At 40.9% G+C, this 19,330-nt stretch overlaps 5 protein-coding genes across 5 annotated transcripts; 1 reads left to right on the forward strand and 4 right to left on the reverse strand.

Annotated features, from left to right (window-relative positions):
- Positions 1-629: 629 nt before the first annotated feature.
- On the reverse strand, positions 630-2,844 carry LOC135789975 (spermatogenesis-associated protein 6). Its single transcript, XM_065300065.1, has 8 exons — positions 2,412-2,844; positions 2,178-2,361; positions 1,951-2,120; positions 1,579-1,895; positions 1,324-1,520; positions 1,171-1,268; positions 903-1,099; positions 630-842 (listed from the first exon to the last, which is right to left on the reverse strand). Exons 1-8 carry the CDS (start codon positions 2,457-2,459, stop codon positions 737-739), a joined length of 1,317 nt encoding a protein of 438 aa, XP_065156137.1. The 5' UTR covers positions 2,460-2,844; the 3' UTR covers positions 630-736.
- A 1,343-nt stretch (positions 2,845-4,187) lies between these two features.
- Positions 4,188-8,299, reverse strand: LOC135789971 (nardilysin-like). The gene is made up of 7 exons (XM_065300060.1): positions 7,861-8,299; positions 7,670-7,771; positions 6,253-7,585; positions 5,407-6,182; positions 5,204-5,347; positions 4,657-5,143; positions 4,188-4,595 (listed from the first exon to the last, which is right to left on the reverse strand). The coding sequence occupies exons 1-7, from the start codon at positions 8,071-8,073 to the stop codon at positions 4,423-4,425; spliced, it is 3,228 nt and encodes a 1,075-aa protein (XP_065156132.1). The 5' UTR covers positions 8,074-8,299; the 3' UTR covers positions 4,188-4,422.
- Positions 8,300-8,446: 147 nt separating this feature from the next.
- On the reverse strand, positions 8,447-9,958 carry LOC135789976 (3-oxoacyl-[acyl-carrier-protein] synthase, mitochondrial). The gene has a single exon (XM_065300067.1). It carries the CDS (start codon positions 9,850-9,852, stop codon positions 8,566-8,568), a length of 1,287 nt encoding a protein of 428 aa, XP_065156139.1. The 5' UTR covers positions 9,853-9,958; the 3' UTR covers positions 8,447-8,565.
- Positions 9,959-10,148: 190 nt separating this feature from the next.
- Nprl3 (GATOR complex protein Nprl3) lies at positions 10,149-12,552 on the forward strand. Its single transcript, XM_065300069.1, is given in 4 exon segments — positions 10,149-10,878; positions 10,939-11,438; positions 11,492-11,830; positions 11,889-12,552. Coding segments are annotated over 4 exon segments (1,752 nt in total). The 5' UTR covers positions 10,149-10,472; the 3' UTR covers positions 12,396-12,552.
- Positions 12,450-19,282, reverse strand: LOC135789970 (uncharacterized). Its single transcript, XM_065300059.1, is given in 6 exon segments — positions 12,450-12,879; positions 12,882-13,428; positions 13,492-14,003; positions 14,006-16,813; positions 16,876-18,438; positions 18,599-19,282. Coding segments are annotated over 5 exon segments (5,496 nt in total). The 5' UTR covers positions 18,422-18,438; positions 18,599-19,282; the 3' UTR covers positions 12,450-12,796.
- Positions 19,283-19,330: the final 48 nt, after the last annotated feature.

Consider the following 19,330-nt stretch of genomic DNA (forward strand, 5'->3'; position numbering starts at 1 on the left):
AGTTAAATAGTGGAATCCGAGATGGCGCGCTGAAGTGCAATTCTTTATATAATTAATTTCTTTAAAATAAAATTGCAAATCTTATTGTTTGAATTGACACATACTACGAGTATGTCTAGAACAAGAAAGTAAAAACGAATTACATTTTTATTAAACACTACCGGGACGAAGTCGCGGGTTAAAACTGGTATAGAAATAAAAATTAGCAAGCGGAATTGTTTTATCTCGGATTATTGGGTGATATTGAATAAAACAAACCGATCACACGTATAAGAGTGTACACGCAAGCAGGACCCTGGTTTCTGAAAACATATTTACCGATAAGAAATGTAAACACGAGGCACGACTATTCACATCGACACTGCTGTTATCACTGCAAGACCAGGACCAGACACAATCAAATTAAATTTTTAAGCCAATTGATGCATACTAGCGCCATCTGGGGTAAAATTAGAGATCTACACCTACCACCAAGAAAAACAACTTCACTGAAGCATGTAAACCATTACTTAATGCTATTGAGTGTACTTAAACTTTACGCAAATTACTAAAATATATTACACAGCTATTGTTAATTCGTTCGTGAATAAGGGATGTCAAACATCCCACCTTCTACAATACTCTACAAATACATCTAATAATTAATTTTTATTTATATCGATATAAATGAATTTTAAGTTCAACCAAAATAACTATCAACATATTGTATTACAGTGTAACTAATTATTAGGCAGTTTTAAGGACATTTATTGCTACAACTATATAACTTTTTATAGAATTGACCAAGGCCTCCCGAACAACTGTGCAAATTGTCGCAAACACAATCACCACAATCGCAGTTCCTAAAACATTTCAAATAACAATCATACATTTTCCAAATAAAATACATAAATTAAACTTACTCGCGAAATGTTTGTTGCACTTGTTGGCAGTTTCCGCCGCATTGACTGAGTGTTTCCGACAAGCGTGCGTGCAATTTTTGCGCCATCGATGGTTGTCTACATTGTAATGGCGGATAGTTACACAAAACGGCATCGGCCACTACTGGTTCCGTTTGTTGACACGGACATTCATACATATCCTGTTTGTTTTCCGGTCTCTAATAGACACACATACATAAAATTAGCAAGTATAAAATACGAATTGAATGAAATGGTCTAAAATTGTTACTTTTTGTGATTTTATGCTTCTATTTTCGAAGTAATGCTTATATTTGGCACAAACAACGCAGTTGTCCGAGTGTTGATCACCACAATCACAAACAGGTCCTAAAATAATCCAATGTTAACTTCGGATATCAACATAAACACAAGTTAAATTTACGCGGACTCCAACGTATGGGACTCGTGTCTCTGTTGACGCTCATTGTTCTTCTGCAACATCGCTCCGGACTTGCATCTCTTGTGACTCTTCGCACGCTGGTATTTTTCGTGTGGATTACTCTACTTTTCCGCACTTTGGCCGCCATTTGCAACTGGGAACGTTCTTCGCAACGCTCGTTATTACAATCACTACATTTACTAAAAACATACAAACATTATTTAATTATCTGGATATAAGAAATATTAAATAATCAACCAGTAATATTTTAAATCGTCAGGTACTTTTCGAACAACAAACGGTGGCTTCTTATCGCTACTTCCTGGATTACATTGGGCGTTTCGGGAACATTTGGTAATATGACACCTCTTCGTGTGACAGACAGGTTTTTGTCGGGCAATTTGATGATCATAACCGCATTTTATTGCCAATGAATGAGATTTTTGAGGATTGCTGGATGTGATGAGGTTTGGATTGCATAAAACTTGAGTTTCAAGAGATTCCTCGTTTGCAGGACATAATTCATCCTGGATTGTAGTTTTGGTTCCCACTTCTATTTTTGGTGCTAGTATTCCCTAAATAAAGACGGTTATAAATTAGTAAAGCAATAATCATAATAATTATACGTACTGGAAAATTCTTCATTGGTTCCATTAATAAATCGACTTCAGCGTTGCCCAGCGATGGTACTTTTGACTCTGGATATAGTAATTCACCCAGAGTTGTTTGAAACGTTGCAAGAACATTGCCATTTTCGCAGTTTTGCCATTGAATTAGCTCGATATACAGCGTATCTTTATCTATCAAATGAATTCTCAAATTTAAAATATTAAATCTTAAACTACAAGAAAACTCACTAAATATTTTTTGTAGAGTACCCAATTTCCCAACATCGTAAAAACTTCGACTGAACACAAACTTCTCATCGAAGACGATTGGAAAAATCGGTTCGATGCAGTGTGTTTGAATATTAGAACCTAACATATGTATCTGCAAGGATATCTTGCCGTTTGGACATAACCAAACTCCAGGACAAGTTACCTAAAATTTATAGCATTAGATTATTTCCAAATAAACAATTTCGTACTTACAGCATGAACATTAAGTTCTACCTGTACTAAAAACGCTTTTCTTGGCATTTTACCAATTATTATAATAAAATATCTTCTTAAAATTAATTAAACCTCTTTTCTATATATAAAAAATCAATTTAAAAACTTGCAGCCATTCCATCATTATTTAGATATTCAAATTATATTAGTGAATAAATAATGAGGTCAGTAGGTTGTCCTTACGAGTCCTTTGTGTCTTCACTTGGAGTAAAACACGTGTAAAATCAAGTAAAATCGAATAAATTATTGTAAAATAATGTAAAATTATAGCGATGTAAAGTTAATATGTCATGTCACCGGCAGGACATCGTCCAGGACACTGACACTTTCCAGTCGACTATCACTCACGCCCGAGAAAGAACAAATGTCATCTCATCAGGTTATTGATGACGTTTTACCACTATTTGCTCGTGTTACTATTGTATTATGTCACTCACGCCACTCAGGTACGAATTTAGTTCTGTGCGCATTGTTTGTATGCCTGAGGAGTCATTAGTTGCTTGGAAACTAGCTTCAGGACTAAACCCGTATTCTTATACATTGTTTCAATAAAAGTTTAGTAAGAATGATCTCCATTATGTAAAACCAACCATAATTGTGAATATCATTAGATTTGTAAGAAGAACTCCATTTTGATAGTCACATAATCATAACCTAAAGTGTAGAAATTGTAGTGTACCTAACGTTTTAACTCATAAAATGTCCAGTTGTCGAAGTAGAAGTCTCTTATAGTACGTAATATCAGTATACAATTATAAAATAAACTTCTTCTCTGCCTTTCAATTATAAAAAGTAAACGTATTCATAATTAATACATTACTTTCGATAAGTTATTCAAGCAATTCATAGAATATTCACAAGAACATTTGTACGTTTTACTATTTCATTGAAATATGTATACGATGCATTCAATGGAGTCCACGCAGAACGGAAATATTAATGATGCATAATCGTCGAGGGGGGCAACACGCAACTGCATTCTTAATCATCGTAATCGTCATAATGAGTATCGACGTCTCGTAACGCATTAATGAACGAAGAAACTTCCATCGGCGCACTTCCTAACGACCATCAAAGATATTGAATTGGATGTGTGCGTATTGCTAATGTATCCTCATTCTATTTCCTTGTTTGTAAACTCTCTTTGTATTTTATTCACATCACACAATCTTCATTCTCACCCACTTCCTGTTCGATACAATGTAAATATTATCACATTATAATGATAATCCAATATGCTATTATGTGATAAGTTCACTTTCAGTTCACAATTTCATTTAAATTTTCATTCAGATGTTCTTTTTCAACGTTTTCTTGTGCTTGATACTATGTAAGTGCATTTTCAACAAAAAACATCTCAAAATATAATTTCTGCTTTAAAATTAAATAAAAACACATCCTGAGGTTATCCTAAATAAAAAATAATATGGATCGATCTTTTAAAATGATTTGTGATGCGATGACTAAATGCAAATAAAAATTGGACTAGTCACTGTAGACCAAAATCGCCTGCGAATATAAATCTTCTAAAAAAGCGTTCGTAAAATCTATCAAAAACTATTGTACGTTTAATCGCGGTGGGGGTAAAAGTCCTACAAAATCTATGCCTACACTGTAACTTTTCATTATGTTCCTACTATCGCATAAATTTCAAAATGAAACCTACTTCCCGCTTTCAATATTTGATCCCAACAGATTTTGCTCTCATCTTCTCATCTCATCTTTTACAAATAATTTGACTTTTTGTATTACATATTTTGATTGGCATATCATTTGATTCATTTATGATTGTAAAGAATAAGGAAGGTATAAAACAGTACAATTGCTCTAACTTCTTCACAATGGACGATCACATTGTACTAGCCGTCGTCTTTTGCTGTTTGTTATGGCGTGGACTATTCGCAACACTTTACTAGTGTGCAGTTAGGGACTTGTATCGCGTAACAGTAACATTTTTGCGGATGAACCTAACTTTATCAACACGCCTAGTCTACAGGTTGGGATTCTTGTTGGGGAAAAGGAACAAGTTCTGTTTAAATTCGCCAATATTGCGAATAAAGTATGTTTCAGCCGGTTTCTCAGGCCAATCCTTTTGCACGCCGATGAGGTCCAAATTGTAGACGGATTTCTTTTCATCCACCGATTTCTCTACGATCTTGTCAACTATTAAATAAAAAAGAGACGTATTAACTGCTTGCATAATGTTTATAATAGGTTATGTTACCTGACATTTCGCACTCCTTAGGTGTCTTGCATCCTATAACCTGAATGCTCAATTTGCGTAGATTAGACTTATTGCCGTGCATATTGTGATCCTCCCAGAACTTACGAATGTCGCTACCTTTCAAATCCTCAATAGCCTTGATTTCCTGCTTAAGCCGATCGAATACATACTCGCGATTTATGATTTCTCCCCAATTCCGACCAACTTCCTCTTTTAACAACACGTCAGCGACCTGTTTGACTTTGATAAGATCGCGTTTAAAAGTATTGATCTTTTTCTCAGGCATCTTCTTCAAAAGTTTCTGTACATGCTTTACAAACGCTTCAATACGCTGATCAACGTGTTGGGTTGTATACTTGGCTGCCTGCGTGTTCACCGTAATCGAATAGCCCAGAATACCAAACGTGTCTCGCAAGTTGCAGAACACATTGTAACCTAATTGCTCTTTTGTTCGGAGAATATCAAACAATGGTTCTTCAATTATCATCTAATAGAAACAGAAATTTATAGTTGAATTGTTAGATTATATGTTGTACAATTGACTTACCATTAAAATTTCAATTATCACGTGTGTCTTGATATTGAACGGCCCCGCCTGGTAGTAATTAGTGATGTAGGAGTTCGTGTCGTTCTTGTTAAATGACTGGCAGCGCAAACAATGCTCGCTAGTCGGCAGTTGAATGACTCTTATCTGAAGAAAAAATAATTTCATTAAAAAAAGTTGCGAATTGACATAAATGTACATTTTACCTTCGGGAATGTATTATCCAACAATGGTTCGTAATTAATTCCAGCGACAAACTTCTCCGTAGCTTCTTTAGCTGTCTTCTCATCAACATTACCCTGAACCAATGCCTGGACATACAAGGTCTTTATAAATTGGCCACTAAAGGCTTTCATCATCTCAAAAGTGACTTTTTCAATCGCCGCGTGTTTCTCAATTGGCGGCCAATAAGTACTCAACAATAAAGACAATCGTAAATCCTTATTAAGAGAGCTAGGCTTGAGAAACTTATTGTAATAAACCATAGTCTGACTTTCTTTGACAGCTTTAAACATTTCTTCGGTGACTTTGTTACCCACATCGACAAGATACTTGGTGATAAGCTCCAACAACACAGGAAGCTTTTCATTGTAGCCGTTCAATCTGATATACATGCCTTTATCAGCAGCAGAGAAACTATAATCAAGACCAGCCACCTGTGCCGGGTAGGCCTCTTCAGTAAGTTGGATAGTAAGTAGACTTAAAAACATGTCAAGCATACAACTGTTCGTCGGCGACTCAAGAGGCATGGGGGAAATAAGATAGTAGTAATAGTAAGCGGACGGTGTTTCAAACTTCTGATCAAACCGGTACCACAACTCCAGTTCTTTTGTATCGATAATTTTGATGGGATACTCAGGGTTTTTGCTTCCCGGTGGTATAATAGAGAAATTGGTTGTTAGGAAGCGATTGGGTTCAGGAAGGCGGAAACTCTCGACGGGTTCCGCGTTTGTCCAGCGCTCCAAACAAGAGTTTGGTATATCTAACAAACAGAAAAAAATAAAATAGTCAAAATATTAACATGGTGATCAAATTAAAATAATTTTACTTACCTCGTGTAGTGTATTGAGTTTTAAACCATGGTTCCACTTGATCGCAGACAATATCACTAGGCATATTCTTATTCAGCACCATAATGTTCACTTTATCAGGTCTAAGATGATTGAGAACCATCTGAATAGCATCAGGTCTATATTCAGTGTAAATCTCAGATCCTGTGAGGTAATCTTCACTTGGATAAAACTGCATACTCTCAGCAAGGTTCTCCACCATGTCCACTGATGGTGTCTCATCAGCGAAAGTAAAACTAGTCTCGTCAATCAATTGAATCTCCTTGAATATCCTCTCCTGAGGTCCTATTTTCTTCAACAAGTTGATATAGGAAAACACTAAGTCGATTACATCGTAAAGCTTAGCCATTCCAGTTTGTGTCAAAACAATAGTGACTGTAAAATAAGCGTACATTGTGTTATGTTCTGAGCCAGTCTCTCCATTGCCGGTGAAAATCGCCAATGCCCAAACGCGCTTTCTCAATTCCGAAATAAGTGATCCTTTTCCTTCATCACCCAACAACCATGACACATAATGATGTGGTTTGCTTTTATATAGGTGTAGCAGCGATGGCAGCGCCCAAATAAGATCCACTGATACAGAATTCTTATTAGGGATGATATAATATATCTTATTGAATTCAGGTGTATCATAAATGATGTCTGAATATTGCTTGAAATCAATCGCAGGTTGATTATTGCTCGGAACATTTTTGAAACAATCCAACACGAAGTTTTGTAACATGTCAATGGGTAAACGCGCCTGGATACAGAGAGTCATTCGATGCGCAGAGTAGTGTCGCTTGCGGAACGCATGCAATGCCGCGTAGAGTTTTTCGTCGGCGACGTTGTCCTTGAGCGTGATGAGATTACCCCAGGTGAACTGGTTCACCGGCACGCGCGGATTGAATAGTGACGCAAGCAATTGTTCCTTGCGGTACGCATCGTTGGGTATCGCCATTTGAAACTCGGAATCAATCGCCTCGCGTTCGCGGGTCATCGATTCGCGCTTCATCAGCGGCGAGATGAAAAACTGCGCGAATTTATCGAGAGATTTGTATAGGTATTTCTCGATACATTCGAAATAAAATGTGGTGGTTTCGCAGTCAGTGGAAGCGTTATCAGATCCGCCACGTTTTGAAATGTACTTGTCGAAGTCGTTTTCCTCGGGGAATTTTTCGCTACCCATGAAGACCATGTGTTCGAGGAAGTGTGCCATGCCGGGGATATCGGGAGGATCGCTGAATGAACCTACGCCAACGCATAGACCAGCCGCAGCCATTTTGCGCTTCATCTCTGGGACTTTTTTCACTTCATTGTCTGATTCTGTACCAGCCTATCAAAGAATATCAATGAAACATTTAAAAACACACCGCCATTTTAATTTTGTACATTTGAGGTTATAAATAATATTACTAACCTGTTCAGGTTCACTCTCCACTTCACTTTCACTCTCCATGTCACTGGCAGAGTCACTCTCAGTCTCATAGTCCCCAGAACTGAATTCGTCTTCATCCGCATCCTGTAGATATTTGCAACAGTGTTATTTTACAAATAAAACTTGTTATTACAAAACAAACACCTGTTCAATTTCTTTAAATAAAAACTTACCTTATCAGAAATCAAACAAGCAGTCAACCCATTTCCAAGCCTGATCACTTTATACTCCTTCTTGTCTCGTTTACTTTTAGTCGGCGAGGGAAGCACCTCGAAGGGCACGTTCGCCACATCCTTGGCGCCTGGAATGGTGGTGACTGAAATTGTACTGGCGGTGCTCGCATTCTTATGCTGCTTGGGTGACAATTTCAAGCTGGTTTTACTCATCGTCAAAGAGTCAGTGGAGGATAAGTCGTCCAACACCGCCGGTAGTGCCGGAAATTCTGGTTTCTTGGTGTCGGAAAATCTGCAGCTGTGGAGAGCGAAGCACCGGCGACTTTCCTCACCGCGCACACCGCTAACGAGACGACATAACCTCGGCGCGCAACGTTCACCAACCAGGCGAGTCGCGCCGCAAAATAGTATGTGGGACGTGTGGTGTAGGAATGAAAGCATCTGAAGCATCTCATTCTGACGTTTTCGCGTTTGCGTGCGTTGTGCAATCGGGAAAACCTGCGAAAATCGTGGAAAGCCGGGGGTGCACTTTGCGTATAAACCTAGGCAACCAATGTTACATCGCGTGTTTGAGTTTTACGCAAAATTTGATTTTAAAACCATATTTACCTCTTTATCACATTATTATGTCAGGTATAGTTACAGGTAACATCTTTTTAAACTTTAAAGTAACAAAATAAATCTATTTACACATTTGAATACTATTTAAGCAACATATTGTGCAATGCATAATGATGCATTGGTACCGCCAAACCCGAAAGCATTTTTCAGGGCGATTCTTCGCTTTGTACCCTCCCAACTTTGTTTAACATTCGCTACCAAATTTAAGTCAGCATCATCTTGCTCGTCTAAATTAATTGTCGGTGGAAACACGCCTTCTTCAACGCACCTCACTGTAAATGTCGCTTCTAAATTACCAGCAGCGCCTAATAAATGTCCATGTGCGCCTTTTGTCGACGAAACAGCAATATTTTTGTAATTATCGCTTAAAACTGTCTTAATCGCTTTGGTTTCGATTGTATCACCAAGTGGTGTGGATGTAGCATGCGCATTCACATACCCTACATCCTTCGACGTTACCTTCGCATCTTTAAGAGCGCGACTCATCGCTAAAACCGCTCCAGCTCCATCTGAACTTGGTGCGGTTAAATGTGAAGCATCTCCTGATAATCCGTATCCTAAAATCTCGGCGTAAATATGCGCTCCGCGTTGTTTTGCTTGTTCCAGTTCTTCTAGAACCAAAATGGCTGACCCTTCACCCATGACGAATCCTTCTCGCTTTTTATCGAAAGGTCTCGATGCTTTCTCAGGCGTGTCATTGAACGAAGTACTCAAAGCTCGCAGTCGACAAAATCCTGCTATCGCTAATGGTGATATTGACGCTTCCGCTCCACCGCAAACCATAATATTGGCATCGCCATTTCGTATAAACCGAAATGAATCACCAATTGCATGCGCACCAGTTGCACACGCTGTAGAAACTGAATGATTCGGTCCTCGTAGGCCGTATTTTATACTTATTTGTCCGGCAGCCATGTTTGCCAATATGCGCGGAACAAAAAACGGACTGACTTGCCGGTAGGATTTGTTTAAAGCGTCGTTGGTATCACAAATATCCTGTAAATCTACCATACCCATACCAACGGCAACTCCTGTGGATTGTCGGATATCTTCAGCAGAGAGTCCCTCTGGTTGTCCAGCTGAATTTATTAATTTGGCATTGATTAAAGCTTCTTTGGTTGCCATTAGCGCGTAGGCTGTGGCTGGACTAATCGACTTTAATTCAGATTTTGAGAAGTGTTCCTCCAAGTTTAGACGTTTATCTTTAAGTTTGATTGTTCCAGCGATGCGACAAGGAAGATTGGCGAATGCAGGATCCTCCAGTTTGGAAATAGCGCACTTTCCGTTGATGATATTCAGCCAGGATTCGTGTAGATTAGCACCAATTGGGGATAACACACCCATGCCGGTCACAACAACTCTTCGATGCATTATTTTAAATTGTTATGTTTGTTAAGAAAAGACCGCAGTGTTTTGTTTTGAACTGATGAAAAGTGTGGTTAGCGAATTGTCAGCGATCACACATGTCAAAAATATTACGCACGTGGTGTTTGACAATTTATATCCAATAAACAAACATTTATTTCTATCGTTATTATGATACAATAAGCAATTGTTTCATAAGTACATATTATATCAAAGAAATATGTTTGTTTTAAAAATCATATTTTTGCATTTTTGATGATTTATTATCTATTTGCAATGTTTCAAAATAATTTTTAGCCTGACAGAACTGACCTTGCATTAAAATTCCGAGGTTACCATCCGAACGGAAAACTTTCGGTTCTTTCGATTTACATTTCCTTATCGCGGCGCTTATCGCTAAAAAGATTCCGCATACCGCGGCGCAGATAACGCTTACATCATCCAATAGCGATATAACGCCTCAAAATGAATCTCTGCTCGTCATAACGCCCTAAAACTCCTACAAAATCAACCATGTGTCAGAAAGTTATCAGGCGACAAAAACAAATGCTATCAACATCCGAGAGGCAAAACAAGAGCAATGGAGTAGAAGATCAAAAGCAATGTTAGAATAAGAAACACAGAAAATGGAAGTGAATCCATTAAGTATAATATTAGTAAAATCGGATAGCAAAGGAGCTCGTCTGCTCTTCAGATATCCATACCATAAACAAGAGACTGCAGAACCTGCAAGTACAAGAAGGAAAAATCCATACACATTACCTGTTGTAGAGGAATTACTGCTACAAAGTCCTCCACAACGAATTTCGAATATTAGTAAAGGTTTGCTCACTGGATTCACTGATGATGTACTGGCAGCACTCTTTGCTGTCAAGCCAGAACTTTGCAAGCGGAAGTTTGAGCTCAAAGTAAATGATGTTAGATTTGTCAGCCATCCAACAAAACTCCAGTTGCAGAATAAGAAATATGATGAGTCTGACTTGTTGATTAATATTGTGTTTGCACTTCATGCTGTTGCTTCACCATCAGTTGGTAAGAATAGAAATTCTAACTTTAAACATAGAAAATATTACTTTACATTCTTTTTTCCAGTTAATTGTTACCATGATTTAAGTAAACGCATGGGTATCCTTCTGGAACACGAAGAAAACCGATGCGGTTATATCAGCAAAGAGTTGCAAATCATGATGGCGACCCATGACGAATGCTGTGCGTTAAATCAAGAAGCTGTCTTCGACGCCATATTGGGCCAGAGTACGCTGGCAAAGAATATCGAGCGCATGTACGATGATTTGTGCGGCACAGGCCTGGTAAATATTAGAATAAACAATTGGATACCGCTTAGTTACTGCTTACCTCAAAAAGTGCACCAATGGCACTTGCGGGGCAAGTTAGTGGAACCGGAGGATATACACCGCTGTATACAAGCACTCAAACCTTACCATAGTATACTTCTCCTGTGTCCGGTTAATATGATCGTTGATTTTATTTCGCTTGATGGATCTCCGAGTTTGCATCGAATGCTGTCGCAGTATTCGCCAGTCAAAAACCTGCAAACTCTTGCGGCTGATACCGATTTAGAACTTTCACATGTAAGTTTAATTCAGTTGCAAATTTAAAAAATCAAAATGGCGTCTTGTTTTAGATTTTTGATTTGACTTCGCATTTAGTATACTGGGCGAAAGCAACTGTGATATACCCGATATGCACCACGAACAAGTATGTGATAGCGCCCGATGCGCCGCTATCACTCAACTCGCCTCTCTTGGATCGCTTCGGCGAAACCTTCCCGAATTCAAACCTGATACGCGTGATCAGTGACTTCTCGCTGCCGACGTCGCTCGGCCAGAAGTGTAATCCGATGTACAGCACTACGCAGCAATCGTTGTTGGTTCCGATGATTATCTGGATGCTTCAACATCACTTGCTTCTTCAACTCCATACGTACATTCAATATTTGCCTACTGATCAAACTAACACGTAAGTTTTCACTGTTCACCAGTGCGAATGCAATTGTTTCAATACAATATGGCAACTTTTAGAGACTTTCAAGTCGGCGCAAAGTACACAACGCTCCGCGCATGCCCAGAGTACGCACAGAATCCGAAAGCGGACAATCGACAATATCCGATGGATTCGGCGATAGTAGCCGCTTCGATTTACCGGACACAAAAAGGTACAATACCCTTAAACACAACCGAAAAATTAAAATTAAAACAAAATTTGTTAACAGTTTTGAAAATATGAGCTTCACTTCTGTGGAAGATGATAAACCCGAATTCCGCGAAGAATTATTGCTTGATTTCTCTGATGAAGAGCGCAGCGCCATCTTTAAAGTGTCAAACTCCAACAGCGATGAAGACTTGAAATTATTCGCGCGGTTATGCCGAAAGAATTACTTTCAAGGCAATCATCACATAGAAGAAATCATGTTCTTAGAGAACCTCAGTCGTAGTCAACTGTTACAACTACTGGACAAATTTCGCGATGTACTCATTACATACGAGACAGAGGATCCCACAATCGCCATGTTTTCAACATCTACATGATCATCACAGGAAGTGGATTTCAGGGTTAGTTTTACACCATTTGTACAGCAAGAATGTCGTTTAAAAACAATACTTCGAGCATTAATATTGATGTAAGAGATGAGTTCTCCATGTAGAAAAACTTATTCCATGCTTACAATCACAAAGATTAAGATTATTTATAATCGTTAATTAAGTAGCTACTCGTTAATATTTACAACAGTTCCTAGCTAGCTAAATTCTATGGTCAATTATGTACACACGTTGATTACACATTCGCAAGCGTCCACGCTCCTGTGTCACTCTTGTTTCGTTCTCTCTTTGCGTTACAAAATAAGCAATTCTTGAAAAAATATTCGAAACGTTTCGACAGTTCGAGACACTACACTTGTTTCTCAGCATCAATTCCTGACAACTTCAGTTCACTTAACTCGAGCATTCTGTTGAAGCATCTCGCGGCGTTGTTGCTTCCTCTTGCGGCAATCGGGACAGAACCATTGTCCTTTGGTGGGACCATTATACCCACACATTCGAAGTGGAACCACTCGATGGCACAGTCGTCCGAATCACAACCAATCATCTCGGAGACTTCATCGTACGGACAGCGGCAGTAGCAATACAATGCAGTCGTAGGCGCGTTGGGTTTAGAATGAGAGAATGCTGTAGGTGGAAGCCGCGTTGGCGCAGGCGTAGGTTCCTCATCAGCGTCACTGGTGCTAGAGTTTGAGTCGCTTCCAGAGTCGTTATCAACGACACGTTGACGTATCGCTGGCGGTGGAGGCATGCGCACGCGTGGTACAGGTGGTGGCGCTGGATACGACTGAGGAATAGGAGGATTATGTGGTTGTTGTACAGGTGAGGGTTGGGGTGGTACCTTTCGAGCTTTAGTTTTCGGCGCACTGCGTTTCTTTTTATGTAGGGGTAGTCGTAAAGGCTGCACGCGCATTTCGTCTGGATTCGCAGACATTCGTATTGAGATTGGGTTAACAACCGGGGTGGTCTTGATTGTGATTGGTGGAACAATCATTGGCGGTTTGGGTGATGGCAAATCAATCTAAACAAACAATGCATTAGTCAAATTATAATTCAATAAATGATTTGAAGTTATAATACAAACCTTTCTAAACTTAATGTTAGGTGCGCCAGTGGCGACAACTTTTTCATTCTCTTCATCACTGGAATACCCGTAGAATTTATTCGGTACCCGCCGGCGTTTGGACGCTCTCGTCCCACTGTTTTCGTTATCTGTGAAAAGCGGAGATTGTCCAGTGGGCGTGTTATTGATGCTCATACTCATTGGATTGTGATTGCTGATGTTGAGTGGACTGTTATAAACTGGCGTGACAGGAGCGCTCTTTGGCAATGTGAGAGTTAAAGGTGCAACTTGTGGTTGCTGTTGATGACGGTATGGCGCTGGTGGCGCAGGAGCCATCTTAGACTGCCGCTTTGAGCTCTTCTTTCGTTTCTTCTTTTTAGATTTTGATTTCTTACTTTTCTTCGGTTCTTTCTGTGTAGATGATTGTGCACTTTGTTGGTTACTCTCATCAGTCATACTTGGTGTCGCAGGTCTGCTGTCTATCAAAGCGCCATTGACGTACGTCCCATGCGCAGCCATTTGCATCAGCTTTTCTCTCTTTCTGCCAGCAGTTTATTCGCAATTTTCTGAGGTTCTTTATCATAGAATTCTTCATCTGTATCACTTTCAGTGGTAGAAAGATCTGAATCTCTAATGGGAGCTTCTTTAGGTGTAGAAGATGTTTTACCCGCTGTAGGACTACTACTCGCTTTAGCTTCTTCTTTTAAGATTCTATCATTTTCGTGTTTTTGGTTTGCCTTTGTAACACTGGCTGGAACATTTTCTAACTGAGCTTTTGGTTTCCTTCCTCTTCGCTTTTCTCTGCGCACCTGTTGCCGCCGCCGGCCTTCTTCACTTGAACTATCTGATTCGGAAGAATCCGAAGATGAACTAGAGCTAGACCCCGACGAACATGAACAATTTGATCCACAAGTACAACTTGACGAATCACTATCCGAACTTGAATCTGAAGATTCTTTAGATTTAGATTTTACACTTGGAGGTTCTTCGAAATTTTCAATTACCAAAGCCTTAGACGATGGTAGTACTCCTCCTTTCGCATCAACTTCTTCTTTCTTCTCTGGTAATCTTCCTAAACCACTTCCTGAGCAATAATCATGATCCGCCGAGTTTGCAGGACTTGGTTGAACAATTGGTTGTAACCCTGGTATGTGTTCTTGCTCAATTAAAGTATCTGTAGTCCTGGGACAATAATCGTGATCTCGAAGAGCTTCTTCTAAAGTTAATACCGGTGGGATATCTGTTAGAATCGCCGGAAAATCATCATCATCTTTACTGACATCAGTCAGTATTGTTTTGGCAATGTTCTCCTGATAATTTTTGAAATTGTTCCAAATATCTAACACAGCATTATCCATTCCCGGCGAAGGTTCCCCTTCACCATATCTCGAAATATCATCAGAACCAAGCCCCAAGTCCAAATCATCCGATAATTTCAAAATGTCATCTTGAGAAGTCTCCAGGAGTAAATCATCAGGATTCATTAAAATAGAAGAAGAAATATCATTTTCCGGTTTGAATATCGACGTGGACTTTGTTGATTCGTCCTCGCTATCACTGTCACTCTCGGAGAGATTCAACTCTGGAAGATCATAGACGTCCACTTTAGGTTTTGGCTTTTCTTCTTTTTCCTCCTTTGTCTCGTCAACATCAACCTTCTTTTCTAAATCCGGCGATTCTCGATCTACCTTGATCTCTTCCACAACTATATCTTCCATTTCGGGCTCTTCTTCCATTTTTACCGGTTCCTCAGGCTCCCTGTGCACTTTTTTCTCATGTTTGAAAAGAAGACGTTTTGAGATAAACTTCTCCGTACAATTCTCTTCGGTACACGCATGCGGGAATTCATTAGAATGAAGCCTCTTATGGACCCTCAGTTTAGACGCGCGTGGTACTGTCACAGTACACTGATCACATGCAAAACTCGCCGGCGGTTGGCAAAAGTGATACATATGCGGCCATTTCTTCTGTAAACACTTTTTACATTGAACACTCTCCGTACCATGCTTCCAGAACAAATGTCTCGTGATGTCCTGTTTATTCCTATAAGCTATCCCGCAGCGATAACACAAATGATGCAGTTTATGTTTCCAGACATGATTCGATAGGCGCATCTGATTGTGGCATAGTTCCAGACACACATCACAAACATGATGCGCCTTCCTCAGATGCACCACGAGTCGAAACGCCGAAGGAAACTCATCGCTGACGCACATGCAGCAACGAAAATACACATCACGATCTCTATCCGAGGAGTACACTCCCGGACACTGGTGGCACAACAATTCGGAATAACTGTAGAAACTAGTCTTGCACATGGTGCAAATGAGGAGGGCTTTGGCATGGAGTTTCCGATTGTGCATGTACAACTCTTTGTGCATCGGAGAACTATATCGACATTGAAAGCATTCAAACATATGCGTGAACGACGGCGTTACATCTTCGAGAGCAAAATACATCTTATCCAGCTCCTCTAAAGACTCCTGAATGCGATTATTAAAACTTTCCGGTATTAATTCTTCAGCTGTAATAGATTTCACGATTGAAGAATACCTGTGCTCTGCAATCGCGTGTAAACCAAGTTGTTTACCGTTCACCGCAATCTTGCGCGCATGATTACAATACAGACACGTTGGTATCGTCGCCTGCAGACATTTCTGGAGCAAAAGTTTAATGTCGAATTTGTCCAGGGGTTGATCTAATTCTATTTCGTTGATGGCGATTTCACTGCCGGCTGTAGCAAGAGTGGAAACTTCTTCTTTCGCGTCTAAATCTTGTTCCTCCTGTGACAATTCTTTGGACTCTTCGGTATCTTGCGTTGTTTGTGCGGTTTGTTCACCTTGAGAACTATCCAGATCTACAGATTTCTCATCTTGTGACTTTTCCATTGCCTCAGATCCAGATTCAACCCTTTTCCGGTTATTTTCAGCCTCTAGAGTTGGTTTAGTGTAATTTTCAATGTCAAGTTCTTCTTGGCTAGTGTTTCCCTCTACGTCCACCTCGGAGCCTTCTTGTGAAGACGCTTGCAGTTGATGAAGAGCATCGTCTTCGACCAGTTTCGTTTCACTACTGCCTGCTTCCATAGTGTCCTTATCGCTGTCGTCACTATGCTCATCGTTTTCGTTCTCGGAGTGGTCCGACTCCTTTTGCTGGGGTTTATTTTCATGAGATTCGCTCTCATCGCCCGGGGGATACATCCGTGCGAATTTAAGAGTTACTTTAGGAACTTTTCTTTCATCGTGCGGTACTTCATCATCGGCAGAGTCGTCTTCAACTTGCATTTTATCGCCTGTTTCGTTTTCATCATCGTCATCAGGATCATTATCTTCTGCATTACTATCATCTAAAAATTAATAAAATATTAGCGTTATTTGTGTTTTTATGAACTTTTTATTAATAAATTACCTTCATCAGCAATATTCTGCTCGTCGCTCACGTTAAGTTGTTTATTTTCGCCGAGCGTCGTCTTCTGCAGGTCACTCTCCTCACCGCTAACGTCCCGCGCGCACTCTGCGTCACTAACACTTTCATCCGTCTTGTCCGCTTTATTATTATCAACTAAATCACCCGTACGCGCTTGTTCATCGACACTCGCAAGTTCAACAGTTCCCGTCACCGACAATTCCCCGTCTTTCGTGGCGCTCGTCTCGATGACCAACTGATTCGTCGTTACCTGAACGTCCTGACCACCCACCGTCGCTCTATCACTCTCCTTCACATTATCGCCGATGCATTTATGCCGCGTCACGTAATCTTGCTCGGTGAAAACCATCTGACAATCGCAACACATCAAAAAACAAGGCTCTCGATGCGCTCCGGCAAATTCCATCTCATCCACGTGTTTTGCTGGCGCGCAGTTGTGTTTATGCACCAAATGCGCCGCCAGTTTTTCGGCGTGTGGAAACATCCCCAAGCAATATAAACATATAAATCGCTTGTGCACTTCGCGCATGTGTAGGAAAAGATTCCAGTTTTCATAGTAAGTACCACACGCCGAACAGAGAAATACCTTTCGCGTTACTTTAAAATTAGTGGTGTTGTTAGATGGCGGTGGCGGCGGATGCATAGGGGCTATTGCGGTGCAGTTTACCAGATGCTCATTGAGCAACTGCAGCGATTCAAATCCAGCTGAACCGCATTTGGAACATTTAAACTGCACCGTCGGCTGGAGCCCGAGATACTGTGCGTAGTCGCGCAGTTTTGGCTTGCCATTTTTACCGCGCACCTTTTTCGCATAGCGATTGCCGACTTTTTTCAGCGAAAGCTTTGGAATACCTTCTGAGACGGGTGTTGTGTTGTAGTGATTAGTAAGTTCGAAAATTGACTCGGCAAAGTAGGGATTCGAATGGATGTACTGTTCACTGAGTCTTTGCTGGAGTTCTTCATCGTGTAGACGACGATCTTCACTTTTTTCCTCGTCTTCTTGTTGTGTTTGTTCATGATCACTATTGTGAGCATCAACTGTTTCAACTGGTTCCTTTTCTTCCGGGGGTTTTACTTTACTATTCAAAACTTTTTTCCGTCGTTTGGGTTTCACCTCTTCGTCGATTACAAGATGATCACAATCGGAACTACTTCCATCTTCGTCTTCTGCTTCCTCATCATCGCCATTTCCAGCCTCTACGTTGTCTTCTGTGGGTTTATTAGTCTCATTTTCGTTTTCCTGCGGCGTTTCCTCTGTCTGAGGACTGTGGCGTGGAGATGCGTGATAATCCCCGGTGACAGGCGATGGCTGCGGCTGTTGCAGCACCGATTCGCCGTTAATTTTCGGCGGTGTGGCCGGCGCGCGGGTTTCGGTTGTGGGGAAGTTCGCCATCTCGATGCCACCATTATTAGGGGTTGCGGCGCGTGGCGTGGAGGCGTTACTCGTCACAGTCACTGTGCCTGAATCAGGGCCATCTTCCATGCCTTGGCTGTCATACAATTGTCTGGTGCTTAAGTGCAGCGTCATATACTCAAATGGATTTCCTAAAAATGCAAAAACAATTAGCCATCAAACATGATTGAACTTGTCAGCTTGTTGAGAGGCAACAAGAAGAGTATTTTATCTAGACACCAAGTGTTTGAAACAAGCAAATAATTTTTGTGTCAAACTACTTGTATTTCACAATGACCAGTCGCGTGTTACCTTGAAGCCACGCTTTCGGGCAGATACATCGTCCGTTCACATGGAAATCCACACACTTCGAGCTCGCTCAGAGTACCTTCATAGAGTTGCGTCCTTAGAGGTTATCCGTCTTGTGTCGCACTCAAATATGTTTACGGCCGCTTGTCGCTGAGCGGCGTCCAGGCGGATGGCGTCGATGGCATCCTCGCCGTCGCGCCGTCCACCTCCAATACAACGCGCGCAAATCGTGCTGCCTTCAAGCTTCCGGTAAATTAATTTACGGAAACTGTTTGCACCACGCTACACTCACTCACTTTTGTTATGTATCGATGTACGGTGGTCGAAATGTTCTGGGATGAATATCCGTAGGCTTGAAACTCCTGGGTGATGCACCGCCGAGCACCGTGTTCAGAGCGCAAATGAGCGCGGACAAGCGGTGCGAGGCCAGCACTCCCCGCCTAAAAGGTTAGCTGTAGCTAGCGAAAAATGGCGCTCCATCGCAGGCACCCACGGCGCAAATGCACGAAGCTGCGCGACGCGCGCGCGCCACCCGATGTGGTGCAACGTGATGAAATTCGGCGATGATTTCCACGACGGCGATGGCGGCGTGTGGCGGGCAACTACTGCTAGCGACTGAATGAGTCGCCGGCGCGCCGCGTGAAATATTGATAATTCGTGTGCGTGCCGCTTGCGGCCATCTTGTTTTCACAGCGTTTCCCCCACACTACCTACGCTGCAAACAAACACCGAAAA

The sequence above is a fragment of the Atheta coriaria genome, unplaced genomic scaffold (assembly GCF_025399875.1).
Source record: "Atheta coriaria isolate IRGN ID8LTWV9N9 unplaced genomic scaffold, Caltech_Dcor_3.1 hic_scaffold_3_pilon, whole genome shotgun sequence".
NCBI lineage: Eukaryota > Metazoa > Arthropoda > Insecta > Coleoptera > Staphylinidae > Dalotia > Dalotia coriaria.

Excerpts from the sequence above, each read along its gene's own strand:
- LOC135789975 (XM_065300065.1), bottom strand. The coding sequence starts at position 2,459 with ATGCCAAGAAAAGCGTTTTTAGTACAGGTAGAACTTAATGTTCATGCT. Across the intron at positions 2,362-2,411 it reads TAGAACTTAATGTTCATGCT|GTAACTTGTCCTGGAGTTTG; the intron begins GTAAGTACGAAA and ends TATAAATTTTAG. Across the intron at positions 843-902 it reads GTGCAACAAACATTTCGCGA|GAACTGCGATTGTGGTGATT; the intron begins GTAAGTTTAATT and ends GAAATGTTTTAG.
- LOC135789971 (XM_065300060.1), bottom strand. The coding sequence starts at position 8,073 with ATGAGTAAAACCAGCTTGAAATTGTCACCCAAGCAGCATAAGAATGCG. Across the intron at positions 5,348-5,406 it reads TGGATAATACATTCCCGAAG|ATAAGAGTCATTCAACTGCC; the intron begins GTAAAATGTACA and ends TTTTTTCTTCAG. Across the intron at positions 5,144-5,203 it reads TGATAATTGAAATTTTAATG|ATGATAATTGAAGAACCATT; the intron begins GTAAGTCAATTG and ends TGTTTCTATTAG.
- LOC135789976 (XM_065300067.1), bottom strand. The coding sequence starts at position 9,852 with ATGCATCGAAGAGTTGTTGTGACCGGCATGGGTGTGTTATCCCCAATT.